This window comes from Solanum verrucosum, unplaced genomic scaffold (genome assembly GCF_900185275.1).
Source record: "Solanum verrucosum unplaced genomic scaffold, falcon-dt-bn FXZP01000261.1, whole genome shotgun sequence".
Classification (NCBI taxonomy): Eukaryota; Viridiplantae; Streptophyta; class Magnoliopsida; order Solanales; family Solanaceae; genus Solanum; species Solanum verrucosum.
The window spans coordinates 5,173,567-5,198,726 of record NW_026019969.1 but is presented as its reverse complement, the minus strand read 5'-3'; the positions used below and the strand labels follow the sequence as shown (position 1 = coordinate 5,198,726).

At 32.7% G+C, this 25,160-nt stretch overlaps 3 protein-coding genes across 5 annotated transcripts; 1 reads left to right on the top strand and 2 right to left on the bottom strand.

The window, feature by feature from the left end:
* Positions 1-194: 194 nt before the first annotated feature.
* On the top strand, positions 195-5,654 carry LOC125815622 (glutathione synthetase, chloroplastic). Its single transcript, XM_049495141.1, has 12 exons — positions 195-654; positions 873-1,042; positions 1,181-1,256; positions 1,687-1,817; positions 2,189-2,311; positions 2,394-2,475; positions 2,663-2,742; positions 2,830-2,899; positions 4,115-4,236; positions 4,636-4,775; positions 4,856-5,048; positions 5,338-5,654. Exons 1-12 carry the CDS (start codon positions 322-324, stop codon positions 5,459-5,461), a joined length of 1,644 nt encoding a protein of 547 aa, XP_049351098.1. The 5' UTR covers positions 195-321; the 3' UTR covers positions 5,462-5,654.
* A 799-nt stretch (positions 5,655-6,453) lies between these two features.
* Positions 6,454-20,279, bottom strand: LOC125815593 (uncharacterized). 2 transcript variants are annotated; one of them, XM_049495097.1, is made up of 4 exons: positions 19,864-20,279; positions 9,286-9,479; positions 7,515-7,538; positions 6,454-6,938 (listed from the first exon to the last, which is right to left on the bottom strand). In XM_049495097.1, the coding sequence occupies exons 2-4, from the start codon at positions 9,467-9,469 to the stop codon at positions 6,640-6,642; spliced, it is 507 nt and encodes a 168-aa protein (XP_049351054.1). In that variant the 5' UTR covers positions 9,470-9,479; positions 19,864-20,279; the 3' UTR covers positions 6,454-6,639. The 2 variants fall into 2 exon arrangements, with proteins under 2 accessions (XP_049351054.1, XP_049351055.1); XM_049495098.1 differs by lacking the exon at positions 19,864-20,279 and adding an exon at positions 9,681-10,130.
* Positions 12,061-23,310, bottom strand: LOC125815590 (phosphoglycerate mutase-like protein AT74). Of its 2 annotated transcripts, XM_049495095.1 has the most exons (3): positions 23,099-23,310; positions 13,269-13,512; positions 12,061-12,462 (listed from the first exon to the last, which is right to left on the bottom strand). In XM_049495095.1, the coding sequence occupies exons 1-3, from the start codon at positions 23,306-23,308 to the stop codon at positions 12,065-12,067; spliced, it is 852 nt and encodes a 283-aa protein (XP_049351052.1). In that variant the 5' UTR covers positions 23,309-23,310; the 3' UTR covers positions 12,061-12,064. The 2 variants fall into 2 exon arrangements, with proteins under 2 accessions (XP_049351052.1, XP_049351051.1); XM_049495094.1 differs by lacking the exons at positions 12,061-12,462; positions 13,269-13,512 and adding an exon at positions 21,478-22,082 and having other exon boundaries at positions 22,855-23,308.
* Positions 23,311-25,160: the final 1,850 nt, after the last annotated feature.

Below are 25,160 nucleotides of genomic sequence, written 5' to 3'. Positions count from 1 at the left end.
GTTCAATAGTCAAGATCTCCTCCTAGTTTTTTTTTTTTTTTTTTGTCTTTACTTTGTTATAAATATACATAGTTTTGGACATTTTACCTAGTTCTTGATGTCAGCAGTGACATCTTTCCATTTGGAGATAATACATAATTTTAATGTATATGGGGGATGAATTGATAATTTTATAGCATATTCCTTGAGCAAAGTTGCAACACACTTTCCTCAAAAAAGGCAAATTGAGAACAAGATTCCCTCCCCTTTAGCAGCCAGCCAAACGTAAAGAGCCACTTTGGACGATAATAAGGTAACATAAGGGGTCCAAAGAATGTCAAAATGGGCAGCGGCTGTTCTTCTCCATCAATCTCACTAACTAGCATAAGCGCTGCCTCTCCTTTTCAATCCCAAGAATCACCATCAAACCCTTTAAATTTCTGCTCACCTACTAGATTCTTGGAACCCCATCTCCTTAAATCTTCCAAGATTTTCATACCCAAATCCCCATTGAAGTGTGCTGAAGTGCACAAAATGCAGACCCAAGTGGAAAATTCTGCGAAACCCATTGTCGATCCTCATGATATCGACCCAAAATTGGTGCAGAAGCTTGCTAATGATGCCCTTGTCTGGTGCTCTCTTCGTGGACTTCTTGTTGGTGACAGAAATTCGGAGGTCAGTCTTTATGGCAATAGAAACTGCTTTTTACATCACAGAGAGATAAGTTTGTATTACTGAATTGTCTATGAAAATATCAGATTTTGTTTATTTCTTTTATTGTTTTGATTAAAGATTGGTGCTTTATTTTCCTTTTCTCCTTTGTTTATCAAGAAGGTGGTTAGGTGTTATTGTTATTGCTTTCATGTGATATTTGTGCCTTTTGAAATTTGAAGAGGTCAGGAACTGTTCCTGGTGTTGATATGGTTCATGCTCCAGTTGCTCTGATACCAATGTCATTTCCTGAAAGTCATTGGAAGCAAGCTTGTGAAGTTGCTCCTATTTTCAATGAACTCGTGGATCGCGTGAGTCAGGATGGAGAATTTCTGCAGCAATCACTGTCTAGGTTGGTACACATAATTGCTTCTGTGTTTGCTGTTCACTTAAAGCATGTACTGGAACAGAATACACAACTCTCTAGTTAGTTGGAAGAGATAATGGTAGTTCTTTAGAGTTTTATGAAACTTAATGCAATTTTCTGCAGGACGAGAAAAGTTGATCCTTTCACCTCCAGACTACTAGAAATCCACTCCAAGATGTTAGAAATCAACAAGATAGAGGTACATCTTGATATCATACAATTTTAATTTCGAGATATGTGCGTACCACATTTGTCAGCTCTTTAAATATTGGCATTTCTTTTCTATTCTTTAATCATTGTTAGACTTGTTCTGTCGTTTTGGGTTGACATACAAATTTGATATTCCTAATACATGATATCAATCACCATGATTTTGATTGACCCTTTTATCATTGGACTTGGTGTTACTCAATTTGCCTGATAGTAATAAAAAATTCTCCTTGTTGCTTTAGATATTGCCATATTTGATCATCAGGAATGGAGAATCTGTCATGTATTTCTTCATCTCCAATCGTTATAAGAAGGCATTATTCATTTATGTGCCTAAGTCGACTTATATTAGTTGTAGGAGTATTTTATTGTTTCTTTGTGTAGGAGAGAATTTCCCATTTGATATGACATTGATGTAGGAAATACGCTTGGGGTTGCATCGCTCAGACTATATGCTGGATGAGCAAACTAAATTACTTCTGCAAATAGAGCTTAACACAATTTCATCATCATTTCCAGGGCTAAGTTGTCTGGTCAGCGAGCTTCACAGGTAAAATAATCTATGTTAACTTATGTAGCAAAGCTTCCACTTTTTTAATAATGAAATGCATTGTAATGTCCTTGTCTAAAAAAATTCAAAAACCTTGAGCAACAAAAACCTTCAAGGGCTTTAAACAAGCAGCTAATGATATCTGCAGTACAGTTGGGTAAATGGTGTGTTATAGGACAGTCTGGCATCGATACTCACTATCCAGAACTTCTGTTGTAATTTTATCAAGTTATTTCTTGGATTTTTGTTTTATGATGAAATCTTCAGTGTATGCATGCGTGAATATTGAAAAGATAATGTCAGATCATAAAACATCTAGCTCTTTCTCCTCTAAAGCCCATATAGAAGTTGATATTAACTGTCGTTTACAGGAGCTTGCTTCAACAATACAGAGAAGACATTGCATCAGATCCTAACAGAATTCCCGCAAACAATGCTGTAAATCAATTTGCTGAAGCATTGGCTAAAGCTTGGAATGAATATGGTGATCCAAGGTCGATTTGATTTGACAGATTTTTTTGCTTAATGCCGGAAAGTATGTCTTTGAAGTTGTTCTAACTTTAATACATATTGCAGGGCTGTGATTATGTTTGTGGTTCAAACTGAAGAGCGCAATATGTATGACCAGCATTGGCTTTCTGCATCATTGAGAGAAAGATATCCTACTTGCAATGATAGATGTGGATTTAATGTACTTATCATGGATCTAATAAAGGAATATAGCCATATTTAAGACACTTAAGATTATCTTGGTCTGAAGTATCAAAAATGCATTCTGTGTAGTACATCTGCAGTGATTTTTGCTTGTAAATTCTCCTAAAGATATTTCCTTAGCTTATAACACACATCAAGTTACAACTATCAGAAAGACACTGGCTGAAATTGATGCACTTGGCGAGCTTCAACAAGATGGTACCCTTGTTGTGTATGTAACTTTTCTACCAAAATACTGTGTTAAAGCTGTTAAATTTGCACTTTCTGTATGGGAAGCTTAAAATCTTTAGGATTGCAGAGATGGTCAAGCTGTGGCAGTCATTTATTTTAGAGCTGGCTATGCACCAAGTGACTATAACTCGGAATCTGTAAGATTATTTTTATACCGCTTGACTATGGTTATGAAATTACTGGCTTACTTTTAAATTCCTATTCTCATATGTGCAATAACCACTATTTGCTGACATTAGAGGTGGATACCCTCTGTACAGTCAGATTTTTACATGGCTCGATTTGTTTGATAAATGTATCTGTTGGTATCTTTATGAATCACCATCTCATGCCATTTAACAATTCTTATCGAATCTGTAAATACCTGAAATGAAAAAAAGGAATAAGCAATTCCTTATTAAAAGAAAAAGGAGAACACAGTTCCAAGGGGGAACCTATCTGATAAAAAAACAGTGGGCAGGTTATTCCCTATTTTAGCAGGTATACTCTAGATCAGAATTTCTTAGATAGGGAGGTGAGAGAAAACATAGGTACACACAATTGGAGAAGAAAGAGAAATGAGCACATGATTTTGGGTGGAAGGGAAAGTGCTGTTTAGCACTGATCACTGGCTGAGGAGTAGTCAGCAGTAGTTTTCAGAGTCCAAAATAAGAGTAGCTTGTGACGAGATTCCAATGTCTTTGACATGGCATGGGGGTAAAAACATTTTAAACAAAGTTTTATTTGATAAAAAAAAAACTTTGTTTAAAATGCTTTTACCCCCATGCCATGTCAAAAACATAGGAATCTCGCTCATTTTAAACAAAGTTAATGAACACCATATTCTAAGGCATTGCATTCTCCTGGTAAGTGAAATGGAAGCAAAAAAAAATTCGATAACTAATTGAAATGGAACTGTTTGGATCTATGTTGCTCAGACTCTTCAGAAACGTCGACGGGTGCGTGTCGGATCCTCCAAAAGTAGTGCATTTTTGGAGGATCCTACACGGGTGCGGCAGCAATTTTGGAGAGACCGAGCAACTTAGGTTTGGATGCCTAATTCAGGATAATGGACCCTGATCATTTTCATTGTACAGTTAAAAGGCAGTCTCTGGTTCTTTTAGTTAGTCTTATGGATATTTAGCCTTTACTTTCTGCAAAATCTTTTGAAAGCATCTCTAAGTTGTGCACACACGTTTTTGGGTAGAGGCAGAATTGATTCATAAGTACTGTTCAATATTTGAGATTATGAAAGTGGCCCAAATAGAGAGATTGGCCATTTACTATTGCATCTCGTTGTGATCTCCACTTAGTTATACACTTCCCAGTTACCTATCATTTTTGCTTGATCTGTTTTATGCAATTTATTGTAGGAGTGGAAAGCTAGGCTGCTGATGGAGCAATCACGTGCAGTCAAGTGCCCTTCAATTTCTTATCATTTAGCTGGCAGCAAGAAGATTCAGCAAGAGCTTGCAAAGCCCAATGTACTTGAAAGGTAAAAGCTTAACTCAAGTTGCGTCTCTTGTGATTCAGTAATTAGTAAACTTAGTGTGTTGATACAGGTGTTTAAATTTGAGTCTGGATAATTGTTTGGGATCTCCCTCTCTGTAATGGGGTTCTGGAAAGGCAAAACTTAATGCATTTAGTGCTTTATAAACTGATTGTGATGAATAATGTCATTCCGTTGCTCTCTTTTCCTGTGGTACAAAAAGAAGGTAAAAAAATAAATGTCTAAGTTAGAAAGATATAGACACCCAGACAGTTTGAAGTAGAACGTTTCGTTTAATTTGTAAGCTGGGAGCATAATGAATACAGTTATGCAGTCATTGAGAAATTAACTTTTCCTAATACTCTATCTATGATTTGGTAAACTTCCGTCCTTGTTTATGAGCAGGTTTCTGGAAAACAAAGATGACATTGCCAAATTACGGAAATGCTTTGCAGGGTTGTGGAGCTTGGATGAATCCGACATTGTCAAGGATGCAATTGACAGGCCAGAATTGTATGTTATGAAACCACAACGAGAAGGAGGAGGTCTGGCTCATGAAATTGATTTTGTCTATATTGTAACTACACATCAAAATCATTAATACTAGATCCTCTTCTCACCTCAGGAAACAATATCTACGGGGAGGATGTCAGAGACGCTCTTTTGAAACTGCAAAAGGAAGGCACTGGAAGTGATGCAGCCTACATTCTAATGCAGAGGATTTTTCCGAAGATCTCTCACTCGATACTAATGCAAGAAGGCATCTCTCATAAAGAACAAACCATATCAGAACTTGGGATATATGGTACCTATTTAAGGTAATTAGTGAATATGCTGTATTGCACCCCCATGGACCCACTCACCCCAATTTAACGTAAGAATGAAAAAGAGGAACTGCCAGAAAGGAGAAACGTTGAGACAACCTTTTTACCCGAAGCATGTTCCAGTCCCTACTTTCAGCTTATGTTTGATTCATAGAATGATGTTACAAGGGATGCAGATTATTTGAATAACAAATGAGGAAGAATGGTTTTTTTTTTGTAAACCTAAGTTTTAAAATCATCGTTTCCCTCTAACATCTTGTGCTGATATGCACTTCATATGCAGGAACAAAACAGAAGTTTTAATCAACCAACAGGCTGGTTACTTGATGCGAACAAAGGTCTCTTCATCAAATGAGGGAGGAGTTGCAGCCGGGTTTGCAGTTTTGGACAGTATATACTTGGTTTGATGGAATTGGCTTGCGCGTTGACTCTATAACAAGGGTTGAATGCAGAAGCTGGACAAGTCATTTCCTACATTATGTTGAAACACCATGCTTTGGCCTGTTTAACCTTTCCTTGTTTTACATTGTATTTTTCTTGCTTAACATCTTTAATAAATAGACCTTCATATCTGAAGGAAGTGACCAAAAGAATGATATAAGTTAATTCAAAGTTTTTGCTTGCAATTTAAACCTATTCAGCGTTTGGACTCTTTGTTACCCCAGGAGCTTTTACTGTTATGTTGTTCATTACATGTAATTCTGTTTCACATTTGTTGGTACCATCAAGATTGCTCACCTGCTTTTTTGTTTTCTCCTATGTGATCTTATTAGGATATGTGTGAAATATGCATTGCTCGATGTGATGTATCATCTATTTGGAAAAATCCTTTTGGCTAGAATGGTAAAATAACATATTTCACACTATGTTATTTTACCTTTTTGAACATTTTTATCCTTTTAATTTTAATACCTTTTAATTAAAAAATGAAAAAAAAAAATCAGTTTATTTTAAAATAAAAAGAATATTATAGACTTTTTAAATTTCTGCCAATTTTTCTGGCAATTTAGCATTTCCCAATTATATTATGGATAATTGAGACGTTGCAGTCTTTCTGTTTGTTTCAATTTAGAGCATGCAAATTCAACCAATTATCAACACTAAACCACCTTCCATCTTTTTTCGAAAAAAACACCTTTTATGTTTTATTTTTTCCTAGTCTCCCATTATAAGCTATGAACGGGTGAGAAAACTAGTTTTAAGTAAATGATTACCTATACTTGGTGTTAGTTTACTATAATTAATGTGAGAGAATGTAATTAACTATTGCTTGGTGATAACAATGTAGATGACTGAAACTCTTGAGAGAACAGCATGTACTCATGACATGACAGCAAGACGGCCAAATTGAAAACCACACGCATTCCGTTCACAATGATGTGAATTGTGATAACACAACTTGGAAAAACGTCAATTAAATTATTAACTGAAATCAACACAATCTGAAGTATAAGAAATGAAAACCAAGACAGACGAAAAGGGAAAACCATATTCACAAATGGGTGTACAAGGAAAGAGGCATATCTATTCTAATTCTAACAGAGACCAAAATGGTTTAATTAATTTTCCTGGAATAAAGTCTTCACTAGTCCTTCCAGCCAAACTCAATGGCTCGAGTCTCCCACAGTGCAGAGAGCTTGCGCTCTTCTATCAATGCAGCCTCAGCCTTTTCCCTCCCTCCCTCACATGTATCTATCCCTATGTTGCACTTCTCTGATTCTTTTTGGTAGTGTGAAGATGCTCTTTTGGCACTCATAATTAGAGCCTTGGTGCGATTCAAGACGTCATCAGTAACATTTTTTTGCAAGTTAATCTCCTCTGCTAGTAAAGTAGCAATGTCCTTTTTCATCTCTTCATTCAACTGAGGATCATTTTTACCACAGTCTGCATCACAAAAAGAACCAATGATTAGAGGAAGCAGCTTAAACCAAATTAAACCTCTCCTCCTAAATTTTTCAACAGCGACCTACTTAACTGCATGCATGCAGCACAAATTGTGAAAGACTATATAGTTAGATGGCAGAAAAATGCTACATTAATCAGACAAATGGAGGAAGAGAGCCAAAGGGTGGCTCTTTCTCTACTTTGCTTTCAGTGTTCTAGACAGTTCTTCAAAACTTTTAGCAGATGTCAAACAGTCAGTTTGTCCAGAACATCTCAGCTCTGTTTTTTGTTTTTTTAGTGAGTATAGTGCTCTGTTGTGAGTTGTTACTAGTGCAATCAGGATTTAGACACAAGAAAAATAAAAAGATGGCTTAGGTTTCAGTCAATTGCTGGATTAGTGTCGCTTTAAATAATATCCCATAGCCAAAAGATTTAATCGTTTCTCCAACATTATGCCTTCATAGAGTAACTTTTAAACAGGAAACAGTATAACACTTCACTCAATTTCGCAGAGGATTACTTGTATAACTTTACACCTTACAGTTTTTCAGGCACTAAATGAAGCAGAGAACTAACCTGCCAATGAGCTGTTTAAGATGTCTGCAAAACAACACATAAATAGGAGATAAGAATCAGCAGGACAGAGGAAGACATCATAAACGATGTCAGTTCTGCATTGAAAGATACTATTATTTCCAAAAGCTATGCTGATTTTCAAACATCAACACCAAGAGAAAAGAGAAAGTACTGAATAAATAGCTTAAAATTTTGTTATACCAGACAAAAGAAGACAATATGGTTAAAAAAATATCTTGAATGTTAATTTATAAACATTAAAGGTATTGCGGCATAGCAGTATATATTTGAATAGTATGCTATACTGATGGAAGTATCATCCTTTATATGTAAACAATCCTCATCCTCTTCAAAATAGAGAACCTCAAGTCTTAATGATGTAGAAGGCATTCAGTCTACTCCAATCAGGATAAACAAATAAACTATTTCAGCTAACTCTTGGAAAAACTATTTCCTGGACCCTATTATACCACTTTTTGCAGATGCAAATTTATCAAAAAGTTCTCATTCTTAAGGAGCTTGTCAGGCATTAAGAATTTCTCCCTGTGCCAGAAACATATAGTTCAAGATCAAAATACAAAATCAGTAAGAGTCGGTACTCTGAATAAGTTCAATAAAATGCTCTGTTACCAACAATGAGAGGCATCTATAGCTTAGATAAGTCATATCAACCTATTATTCAGGATGAGAGATTGGGAGTTTGGAACTGCGGCTACTGAATCACTCCAAGGTTTACAAAGTTTCTTCCAGGCCCACCAGTTGTGTCGTGATGCCAATTTATGCCCTCAGAGAATTATGGGCTCCTTATGGAAATCAATAAATCAAAACAGACTATTCAGAACAAGGCAACACTTCATTGACTACTAGGCCACACCCAATTCATTGACCACTAAGCCACACCTTTGAACCTAATACCTCATGGTTCTCACCCACTTTTGTCTCTTCAATGAAATATGTAATAGTTCCTTTCCCAGTACAATTCTCAAATCAACCATTAATTAGAAATTTCAGTTAAAGTGTCTTTCTCTTACATTTCGTTTTAATTGTAACCTGCACCAATTCTCAGCAAATTCACTTAGTTCTTGTGGATTCTAGAAAGACCTAACTTAAGATTAACTGTATGAAATCCTCGCTATGTATATGGAAGTATAATAATACGAAGCATTTGATTTTTGTATAGTCTTTAAATATACAAGACAGTTCACTCATTCCTGTTACTTCTGTCATGAATATTCTCTAGCCATACTCAATAAGAATATATAGACTTAGAAATGACCTTTTGGTTGATGCATGGAATTGGCTAAGCATTTCATTTGAACAAAAATAGAGCTAGGATGAATGGTTTTGTGTCTATTTCCAGTTCTTCCTCCTGTGGAAGAACCAAAAAGTTTTCAACTCACATGAATTCCTTCTAATATTCAGTTATAGTTCATTCTCCACCTTCTATAAGTGGTAAAAACAAGGTACTATTAATTGAGAATCCTGCCAGTTTCTTCAATTGGTTAATACTTATTACAAAAATGGACCATAGTTCACCAATTTGGATGACAAGCAACCCCATGAAGGCTATACAAGTTTTCTTAATCAAATTCTTAAACAATATCACTTCTTACTAAAAGCAGAAACTCAACTTTAAATGAACTAAGTGTCTCAATATGTAAAAGGCATTACTTTTAGTCATTAGGATCAAATCAGCCAACATAAGTACACAACCTACACAATTTCAAAGGTAGATGAGCAAGATTTAGCATCCAAAGAGAGATAAACTGACCTATAGGCGAGAACATGGGATCCTCCTCACAATCACAGAAACATGGAGGACATGAAGACAAAGCCTTAGAGTGCCGCAATGTTGGTGTTGTCACCATGTAAATAACCAAAAACAAACCCACCAGAACCAAAACAAATCTCACAGTCCCACGACTAGAGGACCTATGGTCTGATGGATAAGCCATAAAAGTGCCCCTAAAACACACAACAAAAGTTCCAAAACCCAACTGTCAGTACACAAAACAAACAAGCAAGCAAACAACCCAAACCAGATTTCAATTTCAAAACAAAATCAAGAAAAAGACAACAAAACTACAAATCTGAAAATCCCAATTTTTCAGATTTTCACTGAAAACCACATATCAAACACCCAAAAAAAACATACATTTTCCATACCTGTGTCAAAAAGATCAAAACTTTCTAATAATCTGAAACTCAAACTCAATCATTTGAGCAAGTCTGAACAAAAACCCACTTCACAATATGGGTCTATATCCTAATGCCTTGCAACCCACCAAACGAAAAGAATGTATAAGCAAGCACACAAATGATTGTAGTGAGTAGTATTCAAACTCTTTCTTGAAATCCAAAATACAGAGAGAGAGAAAAAAACACAAATAGTGATTAGCTTTAGTGGATTAGGAAAAGTAAAAGTAACTCAGATCCCAAAAAAGAGAGACGAAATATATGGAGTTGGTTAAACATAATGCAACATTTGTAGAAGAGAGAAAATAGGAGGAATTAGGTAGTGAAGAACAAGTCTCTGCTTTTTTAAAATAGCAAAGGTAGTGTTTGATCATCATTCAAACACTAACAATGGATGTGTTTTAGTGCTAATCACAATCCAAATTAAACTTTAATCAAAACCGGGAAAATAGAGTTATTCAGTAGACCAATCAATCTGGTCCACGTATGTCATTTAGTGTTCCTACGTGGTCCCCAAATTTGTAAGTAATTATTCACTTGTCCTGAAAAAAGTATTAAATGTCGTATCAATTTGTTTGTCCCTAAAATGGAAAGATGTATTTTTTTTTAAAAAAAAAGTGTAAGTTGTTATAAAATAATATATTGTGGATGTCCACTACATCAAGAAGTTACTCCATACTTTCCTCCATTATGAAGATAATCATAACCTCCATAACCTCCATCTTTATAATCATTATTCTTGTAACCTTTCACTTCCATAACCTCCGCATTATATTCATGTTAATGTCATGTTTATGACTAACCTTTTGAATGCCTCTATGTTACACTATAAATAGAGGCATAAGAGTTCATATTGTAGAGACACTTGAAGATTTGGTGAACACTTGAGAGAAAGAAAATTATCTTATATTGTTCCTCTTGTCTTATATTCTTGTCTTCATCTTTATATTGTTCTTTTGGTCTTAAGTTTTACAACATAAGTATCAATTTTTTTTAAAACTACTTATTTATTACTACTACTTAAATCACTTACATTTTTTCCTAAAAACTTGATTAAATACCTAAATTTTCTAAAATAAACATTTTTAACTTCTTAAGAATTTGGCGAAACAGGCTATTAGCCTTGTTTAAATTTAAAAATAAATTAATTAATTAATAAAAGCCATTAAAGAAAAAAAAATGAGTATAACTATAGTATCGCTACCTAGATTTTTTATTTTATTTTTGTTTCCCTCACGGGTCCCATTGGAGTCTGACTAAATTTGAATCGCGCAGTTTAAATAAGATTTTCTCCATATTCAGGGCTTAAACCCAAAACATCTAAAGTCTGTTTAAGGGTGAAGCAGTTCATCACTGTATCACAACCATGGTTAGTAACTACTAAAGTTTGTGGTTTTTTTGAGGGAGAAAATACTACCTGGACTTGGTGAACTTGTAAGATTAGACATAGACAGGTCGAGTTGCCTGCTTAATTTAGGTAGTTGCCTAATGGACAACTATAGAGACAGATACAATACATGACTGGATTTTATTTGTGTAAAAGGTTTATGTCTTTCTTGCACCAATGAATCTTCTGAGCCTACATACCAACAGGACAAACATAAACAGATTTGTAGAAGTTAAATTCATAATCTAGGGGTAAAATTATTCCTTTCCGCATAGTTCAGAGCATATTCGGCCCTCTTATCGCAATTTAAAAGTGTTGTTCCTAAAGGAACTTGTCGAATTTTATGTTAAAGGGGTCCTTATCCCATGGGAATATATATAATGAGAGCCAGTATAGTAATTAGGCCTAACTAATGTGTGATTTGTTGAATGAGAATTCAGATAGGTAAAATGAAATAATACTGACATAAAGAAAGGGAAAAGGAATTGAAAAATATATAAATATTTTACTAATTCAAAGGACACCCACCATAAACTAAAAGTATAGAAAGCAAAAAGAAAAGAAACAAATAAAAAAGAGTAACAATCATGGCAAACTCCTTCAAATTCAAATCCACGCAAACAAATTTAATATTTTAAAAAGAAAGAAGAAGACAACAGAATATGTCGACCTCATAATCCTAATTAGTAAAGCAAATGTGAAAAGTTGAAGCCTATCAATTTAAACTACACTCTCTGTCTCGTCCTAAAATAAGTATCGGTTTAGCTTATTTCACGTTCATTATTACTATAAGTTACCTCTGTTTATTAGGTGTTTCTTAAGAATGGAAAGTTATTAAGAAGATGTAGTTCTTTAAAATAAGAGAATATATAGATAATAACAATCAAATTTAGCATCAGGTAAAGACTAAAATTACACCATAATTTTATTTAAAAGGGATGATTACTAGCTAGCTAGCACTTATAATTTAGATAATAGTATTCTCATCATCTGAATCTTCTGCAAAACAATCCATGAAAGGATATGAATCACAAGCTCCCTGCCAGTTAACTCCTGTAGGACCATAAGCTTTACATTTTTGATCCTCTATCATATCAGGAGATAGTCCCCATTCGCGAAGTTTCTTGTCATCGTGATGAAAAGCTAGGCTGTATTCCCCGCCATGCCCTAATTGCAACACTTGAAATTCACTAGTTTTCATCCTATTGAGATCCTCAAATTGCTCAATCGTCCAGTCGAACCATTTCATGAGGAAGATCCGACTGGATAGTCCATGGGTAACAATGATGATGTTAGTTTCTTGACAAGGATCATGACAGACGAACTTCTTCATTTCTATGTCACTCCTCAAGCATTCAATATAACCTACATATTGTTATAGTATGAGTTTATGTTATTACTATACTATTCGTCTAAAAAATATTTACACAATCATCTTATTATTTACGACTAAGGTAATTATTATAATTAAATCTCTACATAAAATATATTGATTGGTAGTCTAGGAAAGAGTTTAGGTTATATCATCATCAGGACAAGGCTTACTTATAGAAATCCTTTGAATGAGTGGAAAGGTTTCTTACACTACCATTGATGTTTGTAACTTAAACTCGATTAAATGTACTCTCACGTGTTGAATTATATTGATAGTACAAGAAATCTTAGTATATGTTCCTTTAAAGTCACCACCTAATTTTACTTCCTTATTATTATTATAACTTTTTCATAAGGAGATGACTTTCAGCTTATAAAATGTAAAAAAGTCAAATCATATTATTTCTAGTCAATAAATTAAGTTCGTGTTTACTTAAATATACACTTCAATTAAATGTCAAGGTAACGCATATATAGCTCAAGAAGGAAAAGAAACATCTAAACTATGTTCAAGAAATTAAAATGAAAAACAGAGCACTTCAAATGCATAACAACAACAAACAAGCATCCTGTTCAGAATTATAACTTTTTTGCCAAATACATATCAAAATTATCACTTTTTTGCGAATATTATACTCTAACTATGAATTGTTCTCTTTTCCCATTTGAACTATCACCAGTAACAAAACACACCTCAACTATATTATCATGTAAGTAGAAAAAGGAAACAAATTAGGGTAGAAAAAAAAAAAATATTGAATTGTGATTTAGACGTAGAAAAAACCAATAGAACTTACTTGATATACGATCATAAACTTCAGCTCCAGTTTCACCACCAGGTACTCTATAATAAAACCTCCCATACGTTACTCGTTCCTTCTTAATCTTTCCTATACTTGCAGGGTCATGATAGTTTCCAAAATTCAATTCTCTCAGCCTAGGCTCTTCCTTCACACCCATCACTCTCCTCTTTGGGAACGATCCGCCGATCTCTCTCAACGTCTTTCTCGTTCTCTCTGCAGGCGAAACATAGAAGAAAACCTTCCAATTGTTATCATTTTCAGAAATCAGTTTCTTCATTAGGATTCCAGTTTGCTTGGCCTGCTCAATCCCTTTCTCCGTCAGTTCCATTTTGTGATTTGGAGTTGTTCCGTACACATTGATGTCGGCGTTTGCTGAACACTCGCCATGACGGACCAGGATTATGCGTTTGGGCAAATGAGTGTTGGTTTGAATTTTGACGAGAGACATTTGAGCAGATAGGTACAAAAGGGTATTAAAGAGAAAGACCAGTAATCAACTTCTATTGATGTTTGTGTTATTTCGGTGATATATCATGCAGGAAGTTTATATAGATGAAAAAGGGCCAAATAGTGTAAAAAATGATAACAAAAATTCAAAATAGTCCCTAAAGTATGATGATTTGAACTGTTTTGGTCCCTAAAGCTTGCAAAGAGTTGGTATTACTTTTTGTCTGATTTGACGGAAACTATGAAAGCAATATTTTTTTTAGTGGGAATTGCTTTTGGAGTTACTACTATTTTTGTAAGTTTTGGTTTCTTTCTAGAATTTGATGTGTTGTTTTGTACAATTTTTATCTAATGTAGTTTTTTATATTGCAATTTTTAGGATTTGATGAGACTTTCTTACTTTTATGACTAAAAAATATTTCGTATATCTCATCAAATCAAATTACTAAAGTTCGTTAAATATTTGACAAAATCAAAAGTATTAACATTTTAAGTACGTTAAATATTTGACGAAATCAAAAGTATTAACCTTTGATGAACTTAAAGAACCAAAACTATTAAAATTAAACTTTAGGGACTATTTTATACATATTGTCATATATATATAAGACTATTTTTCATTTTCTCATATATAGATTTTTTAATTTGTTTTTTGTATAGTTTGAAAATGAAGGTGATGCAACTTTGACTGAGCATCCGAGTCTTCGTAGACCTATAATATTCGCAGAGTTTATATTCAATGCACAGAATAAAAGATATGAATACAATTAAAGGAATGACTTGTAATAGTCTTACGTATAGTAAGTCTTTTTATATCATAAATTTCAATTTGATAATAACAAACATATTATAAAATGTTGAGATCGTAAAATGAAAAGTAAGTAGTATAAGTTTTCCTCGCAAACAAGGCTTAAAAAATAGTTATCCATCTTGTTTAATTTGATGTGAAATGTTAAAAGAAGTTATTAAACTTGGATGTAAGTAAGTCATAGAAATTTTTATATCTATAATTCATTTAATTAATGATAAATTAAAAAAATATTTTAAATATAAAAAAACGTCATTTTAATTGAAACAATAAATCAGAAAAAATATCATATAAATTGAAATAATATAATACTAAATATAATTATTTAGAGTCCGGAACCTAAAGGGCAAAAAAAATTGTCAAAAATTCCAAAAGAGCACATCACTTTTTATTTTAGCCAAAAGGGCAAAATCGCTGCTGACGCAGCGATTTTCCTCTGACAAAATGACTAAATAGCAGCGATTTCGTCTAAAAATTTATTATTTTTTTTTAATTAAAAATCGCTGCCACAGCAGCGATTTTGGAAAAAAAAAAAAATTTTTATTAAAAATCGCTGCCACAGCAGCGATTTTGTTAAATTTTGTTTTTATTATTATTATTAAAAATCGCTGCCATTGTAAAAAAAAATAAAAAAATTGCTGTGGCAGCGATTTTAAGTCAGAATTTTTTTTTCCTTACATATCGCTGCAGGGGCAGCGTTTTTCATGCCGAGTACTATTATTTTCATGCCTATTATTACTTATTAATAATATAAAAATGATAAACAAGACGACAGTATACTCAATAAAATTGTTGAAGCATGAGGAAAATTGAATTATATATCATAAATAATAATAAAAGAATATTAAATTAAAAAAAAAAACTTTTTTTTTTAATTCTTAACCAAATTCGCTGCTATATTTTGAGAAAATATGCAGCGATTTTTATTTTTGTTTTGTCAGAAGCCCTTTTGGTTAATTTTTTTTTTTGATGTGCCGTTTTAGTTTTTTTAAAGAACAAGCAGCGATCTTTAATTAAAAAAAATTACAAAATGCGATTTTTAATAAAAAATAATTTTTTATATTTTTTTACAAAATCGCTGCTGTGGCAGCGATTTTTAATTTAAAAAAATTAAAAAATATTTTTAGACGAAATCGCTGCTATTTTGTCTTTTTGTTAGAGGAAAATCGCTGCTGGCGCAGCGATTTTGCCCTTTTGGCTAGAATAAAAAGTGATGTGCCCTTTTGGAATTTTTGACAATTTTTTTTGCCCTTTAGGCTCCGGACTCTAATTATTTATATATGTCCAACAAAACAAAGTTTATATTGAACAATATACCTTACGAATATCCTTTAAAGAACTAGTAAAGTTTAACATGCTCTCTTAACGAATACAATAATAATGCCTAAATATTCTGATGAGAACAAAATATGTAACGTTCCAAGAACTTCCCCACATGTTCCTCTCTTTTTCTTAACTAGTAAAGTTTAACACGCTCTCTTAACGAATACAATAATAATGCCTAAATATTCTGATGAGAACAAAATATGTAACGTTCCAAGAATTTCCCCACATGTTCCTCTCTTTTTCTTAACTCAGTGTTCGATAATTATTTTAGAGTCCAACTAATTTGAATTTATATTAGAAAATTCTACTAATTTAGAAATAAAACCTTCTTTATCAAAAACAATTTTATACTAAAGACTCAATTCAAAATCCCTTACGACTTACCACTGCACTGCACTATCGTAACCTCCCCGCATGCTCATGTTGGCATCTTCTGTGTCATTATTTGTTTTAATTTTTATTTTTGTGTAGACAAGTAGGAGACCTGTCGCAATATTGATTAATTTTACTTGTCCTGCATGGAGAATTATATTGTGGCCCTAAACATACGGCAAAGTTTCTTAATTGAAGTTACCTTGACTAATTAGATATTCAAGTTAATTACGTCTTTTCAAGTAATTTTCTTTAGAAGATGGATAAAATTAATTACGATAATTAATTAACTCACAAGAGAATATCCTTCTGTTAATTTACCATAAATAATAAAGTACGTCGTTTCCCTTATTAATTATACAACTACATTGCATGCGTGAAAAGTTTTCATTTATATTTTCATTAGGTAATTAATTATACATATGTTTACAGTTCCACATAAGCTTTTAGCAAATAAGTAATTACAATGAATTATTAAAAGACTTTCTTAATTAATGAAGTCAATTTACATTTTTTTGTCTTTTTTTTTATTCGTATATGTCGTTTTTGTTGGCATATTGAAGGACTAGAAGTCTAGACTTGACTAGAGAGTAATTAAAAGTTGAGTCAAGCTAAAAGTTATATGTCCCATGCGGCATTCTTTTAGCGTAAGTTCCAAGTTTGTGAAATTACATGAAAATCACCTACAAAGAATCTCATACTTAAAAAAGTTCGTTTGAAAACAACCATTCATTTGATATTTTTGATTCAACTCATATAAACCAGGGAAGTATATATGAAAATTATTAAACATTACGTGTTGATAAGAATTTTTCTAGTATTAAAATTAATTTAATAAATAAATGATTAAGATATTATTTTTCATCCTTTCTTTATTACAAATTATAAATATAAAAATATTTTCGTTAGGAAAAGGATGAATGGTGTATATGGGATGGAGGGAAGTTAGAAGTTTTGTTTTTGAAAATTTATTTATAAAATGACTCTTCGAGTAACCTAGTGGTTTGGGCTTGGGACTTTCATATTAGAGGTCTCAAGTTTGAATTTTTTTGCCACTGAAAGCAAGGGATTTGTTTTCTGGGTCAAGCTTGTCGCACCGAGTTTACCTAGTGCGAATTACCTCTCTTGTGTGGTTTGCAAGCTATTGCATAAGAGTGAAGGCTCGATAAACTAAAAGTGCTTATAATCTGAAGAAATAATAAGTTGAGGTCGATTACTAATGACTTTTGTTGATTTTGGCTCATAAGCATTTTGAATGTTTATAAGTCAGTTTAATTGACTTATAAGCTTTGAATCAATTCAATATCTTAAAAAAAATTTAATTTAGATATTAAAAAATTATATGTGGTAATTTTTCATTCCATGTCAAAATAATGGTCATTGGTCAAAGTTTTCAGAATTAGACTCGAGAGAACTTGATAAGGTGAATTTCAATGCAAAGTCCTTCCAATTCCGCAATTACCTTCCATTATACGTCAGTTAAAACAATGACCTCAGCAGTGAAAACTGGTCTAAAATTTGTAAATTGACCCTGTCAAAACTAAATCAATCTTCATCCTGTTTAAAAATCATAATTTTACCAGTCAAAAACTAAATTCATACTTCATCCTTGATATCAAATGATTGTTATACAATTGAAAGTTTCAAATTTACAAGAAATTGACACTGATAATGCCTCCGGGCCTAAAATTGTAACAGCAACTTGAAAAGAGCTTACAAACATTTCTATCAGTTAACCAAATGAACAGTACAACAGAATTGGAACGAATACACATTATCAATGTCATGCTAAGGGGAGATACGAGTTGTTTGACTTCACATCATCTTTGTCATTTGAATCCGCTAAATGGTCAAAGAAAGCATCAAGGTACCAAGGGCAATGATCATTCAAAGTACCCCTGTTACCATTAGCTCACCTTTTTTGGTCAGCGATCATCTCAGGGGACATACCCCATTCTAGCATCTCTTCATCAGTATGATGGACTGCTAGGCTATATTCACCACCCGCCCCTGCTTTTGTGTTGGAACATCGGTGCTTTCAGCTGTGCCGTTTATCATGCTTCGTTTTTCTTTGATTGTTTACAAAAAAATTGTGGGTATTGAAGGAAGGGATTTTTCAAGGTTTTTGGAAATGGATCTCCATTAATGGTGATTGGTTAAGAATTTATAGAGTTCTAACGAGCCGCTTTTTTTTTATTGCTGGAAGTGGGAACGTGGTGGATTAACATTTGAATTTGAATTTCTGAACGTGTGATTTTCAACTTCGCGTTGTATTTGTCATTTGTAGATAAGATAAGAAAGATGCAAAAATAGAAATACAAATATTAGTGTGATGTATATAATTAAAAAAAAATGATATACTTAAGAAGTCAGCTTATTTTTGTAATAATTACGCCCTTCGTTTCAACTAATATGAATTGGTATGACTTGGTATGGAGCGAAAGAAAAAAATATTTTTTTAAAATATAAATCATATATATTTTGTGTAATTAAAAATTATTTTATTATGAATTATAACCTGCACCAATTCTCAGCAAATTCACTTAGTTCTTGTGGATTCTAAAAAGACCTAACTTAAGATTAACTGTATGAAATCCTCGCTATGTATATGGAAGTATAATAATACGAAGCATTTGATTTTTGTATATAGTCTTTAAATATACAAGACAGTTCACTCATTCCTGTTACTTCTGTCATGAATATTCTCTAGCCATACTCAATAAGAACATATCGACTTAGAAATGACCTTTTGGTTGATGCATGGAATTGGCTAAGCATTTCATTTGAACAAAAATAGAGCTAGGATGAATGGTTTTGTGTCTATTTCCAGTTCTTCCTCCTGTGGAAGAACCAAAAAGTTTTCAACTCACATGAATTCCTTCTAATATATAGTTATAGTTCATTCTCCACCTTCTATAAGTGGTAAAAACAAGGTACTATTAATTGAGAATCCTGCCAGTTTCTTCAATTGGTTAATACTTATTACAAAAATGGACCATAGTTCACCAATTTGGATGACAAGCAACCCCATGAAGGCTATACAAGTTTTCTTAATCAAATTCTTAAACAATATCACTTCTTACTAAAAGCAGAAACTCAACTTTAAATGAACTAAGTGTCTCAATATGTAAAAGGCATTACTTTTAGTCATTAGGATCAAATCAGCCAACATAAGTACACAACCTACACAATTTCAAAGGTAGATGAGCAAGATTTAGCATCCAAAGAGAGATAAACTGACCTATAGGCGAGAACATGGGATCCTCCTCACAATCACAGAAACATGGAGGACATGAAGACAAAGCCTTAGAGTGCCGCAATGTTGGTGTTGTCACCATGTAAATAACCAAAAACAAACCCACCAGAACCAAAACAAATCTCACAGTCCCACGACTAGAGGACCTATGGTCTGATGGATAAGCCATAAAAGTGCCCCTAAAACACACAACAAAAGTTCCAAAACCCAACTGTCAGTACACAAAACAAACAAGCAAGCAAACAACCCAAACCAGATTTCAATTTCAAAACAAAATCAAGAAAAAGACAACAAAACTACAAATCTGAAAATCCCAATTTTTCAGATTTTCACTGAAAACCACATATCAAACACCCAAAAAAAACATACATTTTCCATACCTGTGTCAAAAAGATCAAAACTTTCTAATAATCTGAAACTCAAACTCAATCATTTGAGCAAGTCTGAACAAAAACCCACTTCACAATATGGGTCTATATCCTAATGCCTTGCAACCCACCAAACGAAAAGAATGTATAAGCAAGCACACAAATGATTGTAGTGAGTAGTATTCAAACTCTTTCTTGAAATCCAAAATACAGAGAGAGAGAAAAAAACACAAATAGTGATTAGCTTTAGTGGATTAGGAAAAGTAAAAGTAACTCAGATCCCAAAAAAGAGAGACGAAATATATGGAGTTGGTTAAACATAATGCAACATTTGTAGAAGAGAGAAAATAGGAGGAATTAGGTAGTGAAGAACAAGTCTCTGCTTTTTTAAAATAGCAAAGGTAGTGTTTGATCATCATTCAAACACTAACAATGGATGTGTTTTAGTGCTAATCACAATCCAAATTAAACTTTAATCAAAACCGGGAAAATAGAGTTATTCAGTAGACCAATCAATCTGGTCCACGTATGTCATTTAGTGTTCCTACGTGGTCCCCAAATTTGTAAGTAATTATTCACTTGTCCTGAAAAAAGTAATAAATGTCGTATCAATTTGTTTGTCCCTAAAATGGAAAGATGTATTTTTTTTTTAAAAAAAAGTGTAAGTAACAATTTTTGAAAAAACTACTTATTTATTACTACTACTTAAATCACTTACATTTTTTCCTAAAAACTTGATCAAATACCTAAATTTTCTAAAATAAACATTTTTAACTTCTTAAGAATTTGGCGAAACAGGCTATTAGCCTTGTTTAAATTTAAAAATAAATTAATTAATTAATAAAAGCCATTAAAGAAAAAAAAATGAGTATAACTATAGTATCGCTACCTAGATTTTTTATTTTATTTTTGTTTCCCTCACGGGTCTCATTGGAGTCTGACTAAATTTGAATCGCGCAATTTAAATAAGATTTTCTTCATATTCAGGGCTCGAACCCAAAACTTCTAAGGTCTGTTTAATGGTGAAGCAGTTCACCATTGTACCACACCCATGGTTGGTTACTACTAAAGTTTGTGATTTTTTAGGGAGAAAACACTACCTGGACTTGGTGAACTTGTAAGATTAGACATAAGACAGGTCGAGTTGCCTGCTTAATTTTAGGTAGTTGCCTAATGGACAACTATAGAGACAGATACAGTACATGACTGGATTTTGTTTGTGTAAAAGGTTTATGTCTTTCTTGCACCAATGAATCTTCTGAGCCTACATACCAACAGGACTGACATAAACAAATTTGTAGAAGTGTACCGTTAAATTCATAATCTAGGGGTAAAATTATTCCTTTTCGCATAGTTCAGAGCATATTCGGCCCTCTTATCGCATGTTAAAAGTGTTGTTCCTAAAGGAACTTGTCGAATTTTATGTTGAAGGGGTCCTTATCCCATGGGAATATATATATTGAGAGCCAGTACTGTGTGATTTGTTGAATGAGAATTCAGACAGGTAAAATGAAATAATACTGACATAAAGAAAGGGAAAAGGAATTGAAAAATATATAAATATTTTACTAATCCAAAGGACACCCACCATAAACTAAAAGTATAGAAAGCAAAAAGAAAAGAAACAAATAAAAAAGAGTAACAATCATGGCAAACTCTTTCAAATTCAAATCCACGCAAACAAATTTAATATTTTAAAAAGAAAGAAGAAGACAACAGAATCTAGCATACAGGTAAAGACTAAAACAGAGAGGGAATTTAAGTTAATAACAATCCAATTACACCATAATTTTACTTAAAAGGGATGATTACTAGCTAGCTAGTACTTATAATTTAGATAATAGTATTCTCATCATCTGAATCTTCTGCAAAACAATCTATGAAAGGATATGAATCACAAGCTCCCTGCCAGTTAACTCCTGTAGGACCATAAGCTTTACATTTTTGATCCTCTATCATATCAGGAGATAGTCCCCATTCGTGAAGTTTTTTGTCATCATGATGAAATGCTAGGCTGTATTCCCCGCCATGCCCTAATTGCAACACTTGAAATTCACCAGTTCTCATCCTATTGAGATCCTCAAATTGCTCAGTCGTCCAGTCGAACCATTTCATGAGGAAGATCCGACTGGATAGTCCATGGGTAATGATGATGATGTTGGTTTCTTGACAAGGATCATGACAGACGAATTTCTTCATTTCTATGTCCCTCCTCAAGCATTCAATATAACCTACATATTGTTATAGTATGAGTTTATGCTATTACTATACTATTCATCTTAAAAATATAAACACAATCATCTTATTATTTACGACTAAGGTAATTATTATAATCAAATCTCTACATAACATATATTGATTGGTAGTCTAGGAAAGAGTTTAGGTTATATCATCATCAGGACGAGGCTTACTTATAGATATCCTTTGAATGAGTGGAAGGGTTTCTTACACCATTGATGTTTGTAACTTAAACTCGATTAAATGTATTGAATTATATTGATAGTACAAGAAATCTTAGTATATGTTCCTTTAAAGTCACCACCTAATTTTACTTCCTTATTATTATTATTATAACTTTTTCATAAGGAGACGACTTTCAGCTTATAAACTGTAGAAAAGTCAAATCATATTATTTCTAGTCAATAAATTAAGTTCGTGTTTACTTAAATATATATACACTTCAATTAAATGTCAAGGTAACACATATATAGCTCAAGAAGGAAAAGAAACATCTAAACTATGTTCAAGAAATTAAAATGAAAAACAGAGCACTTCAAATGCATAACAACAACAAACAAGCACCCTGTTCAGAATTATAACTTTTTCGCCAAATACATATCTAAATTATCACTTTTTTGCGAATATTATACTCTAACTATATATGAATTGTTCTCTTTTTCCATTTGAACTATCACCAGTAACAAAACACACCTCAACTATGAATTACTATGTAAGTAAAAAAAGGAAACAAATTAGGGTAGAAAAAAAACCAATAGAACTTACCTGATATACGATCATAAACTTCAGCTCCAGTTTCACCACCAGGTACTCTATAATAAAACCTCCCATACGTAAATCGTTCCTTCTTAATCTCTCCTATACTTGCAGGGTCCTGATAGTTTCCAAAATTCAATTCTCTCAGCCTAGGCTCTTCCTTCACACCCATCACTCTCCTCTTTGGGAACGATCCGCCGATCTCTCTCAACGTCTTTCTCGTTCGCTCTAAAGGCGAAACATAGAAGAAAACCTTCCAATTGTTATCATTTTCAGAAATCAGTTTCTTAATTCGGATTCCAGTTTGCTTGGCCTGCTCAATCCCTTTCTCCGTCAGTTCAATTTTGTGATTTGGAGTTGTTCCGCACACATTGATGTCAGCGTTTGCTGAACCCTCGCCGTGACGGACCAGGATTATGCGTTTGGGCAAATGAGTGTTGGTTTGAATTTTGACGAGAGACATTTGAGCAGATAGGTAGGTAGGTAGGTACAAAAGGTTATTTATTAAAGAGAAAGACCAGTAATCAACTTCTATTGATGTTTGTGTTATTTTGGTGATATATCATGCAGGAAGTTCTGGTTTATATAGATGAAAAAAGGCCAAATAGTGAAAAAAATGATAACAAAATTGTCCCTAAAGTATGATGATTTGAACTGTTTTGGTCCCTAAAGTTTGCAAAGAGTTGGTAGTACTTTTTGTCTGATTTGACGGAAAGCAATGAATTATTAAAAGACTTCCTTAATTAATGAAGTCAATTTACATTTTTTTGTCCTTTTTTTTATTCGTATATGTCGTTTGCCATGAATTATTAAAAGACTTCCTTAATTAATGAAGTCAATTTACACTTTTTTGTCCTTTTTTTTATCCGTATATGTCGTTTGCCATGAATTATTAAAAGACTTCCTTAATTAATGAAGTCAATTTACATTTTTTTGTCCTTTTTTTTATTCGTATATGTCGTTTGCCATGAATTATTAAAAGACTTCCTTAATTAATGAAGTCAATTTACACTTTTTTGTCCTTTTTTTAATTCGTATATGTCGTTTGCCATGAATTATTAAAAGACTTTCTTAATTAATGAAGTCAATTTACATTTTTTTGTCCTTTTTTTTATTCGTATATGTCGTTTGCCATGAATTATTAAAAGACTTTCTTAATTAATGAAGTCAATTTACATTTTTTTGTCCTTTTTTTTATTCGTATATGTCGTTTGCCATGAATTATTAAAAGACTTTCTTAATTAATGAAGTCAATTTACACTTTTTTGTCCTTTTTTTTATTCGTATATGTCGTTTGCCATGAATTATTAAAAGACTTTCTTAATTAATGAAGTCAATTTACATTTTTTTGTCCTTTTTTTTATTCGTATGTGTCCTTTTTTGTTGGCATACTGAAGGACTAGACTTGACTAGAGAGTAATTAAAAATTGAGTCAAGCTAAGAGTTATATGTCCCACGCGGCATTCTTTTAGCGTATGAGTAGAGTCTAAGTTCCAAGTTTGTGAAATTACATGAAAATCACCTACAAAGAATCTCATACTTAAAAAAGTTCGTTTGAAAACAACCATTCATTCAAACGAACTTTTAATCATTTATTTATTAAATTAATTTTAATACTAGAAAAAAAGTTCGTTTGAAAACAACCATTCAACACGTAATGTTTAATAATTTTAATATATACTTCCCTGGTTGATAAGAATTTTTCTAGTATTAAAATTAATTTAATAAATAAATGATTAACATATTATTTTTCATCCTTTCTTTATTACAAATTATAAATATAAAAATATTTTCGTTAGGAAAAGGATGAACGGTGTATATGGGATGGAGGGAAGTTAGAAGTTTTGTTTTTTGAAAATTTATTTATAAAATGACTCTTCGAGTAACCTAGTGGTTTGGGCTTGAGACTTTCATATTGGAGGTCTCAAGTTTGAAATCTCTTGCCACTGAAAGCAAGGGATTTGTTTTCTGGGTCGAGCTTGTCGCACCGGGTTTACCTAGTGCGAATTACCTCTCTTGTGTGGTTTGCAAACTATTGCATAAGAGTGAAGGCTCGATAAACTAAAAGTGCTTATAATCTGAAGAAATAATAAGTTGAGGTCGATTACTAATGACTTTTGTTGATTTTGGCTCATAAGCATTTTGAATGTTTATAAGTCAGTTTAATTGACTTATAAGCTTTGAATCAATTCAATATCTTAAAATTTTAATTTAGATATTAAAAAATTATATGTGGCAATTTTTCATTCCATGTCAAAATAATGGTCATTGGTCAAAGTTTTTAGAATTAGACTCGAGAGAACTTGATAAGGCGA

Bases quoted from the DNA above. Each gene is read 5' to 3' on its own strand.
- LOC125815593 (XM_049495097.1), bottom strand. From the start codon at position 9,469: ATGGCTTATCCATCAGACCATAGGTCCTCTAGTCGTGGGACTGTGAGA. The intron at 7,539-9,285 runs GTCAGTTTATCT...GTTGTTTTGCAG, and splicing joins TCCCATGTTCTCGCCTATAG to ACATCTTAAACAGCTCATTG. The intron at 6,939-7,514 runs GTTAGTTCTCTG...TTTGTGATGCAG, and splicing joins CTTAAACAGCTCATTGGCAG to ACTGTGGTAAAAATGATCCT.
- LOC125815590 (XM_049495095.1), bottom strand. From the start codon at position 23,308: ATGTCTCTCGTCAAAATTCAAACCAACACTCATTTGCCCAAACGCATA. The intron at 13,513-23,098 runs GTTTTCTTCTAT...AACAATTGGAAG, and splicing joins AAAATGATAACAATTGGAAG to GTTTTCTTCTATGTTTCGCC. The intron at 12,463-13,268 runs GTAAGTTCTATT...AACAATATGTAG, and splicing joins AGTTTATGATCGTATATCAA to GTTATATTGAATGCTTGAGG.
- LOC125815622 (XM_049495141.1), top strand. From the start codon at position 322: ATGGGCAGCGGCTGTTCTTCTCCATCAATCTCACTAACTAGCATAAGC. The intron at 2,312-2,393 runs GTCGATTTGATT...TACATATTGCAG, and splicing joins AATGAATATGGTGATCCAAG to GGCTGTGATTATGTTTGTGG. The intron at 4,237-4,635 runs GTAAAAGCTTAA...GTTTATGAGCAG, and splicing joins AAGCCCAATGTACTTGAAAG to GTTTCTGGAAAACAAAGATG.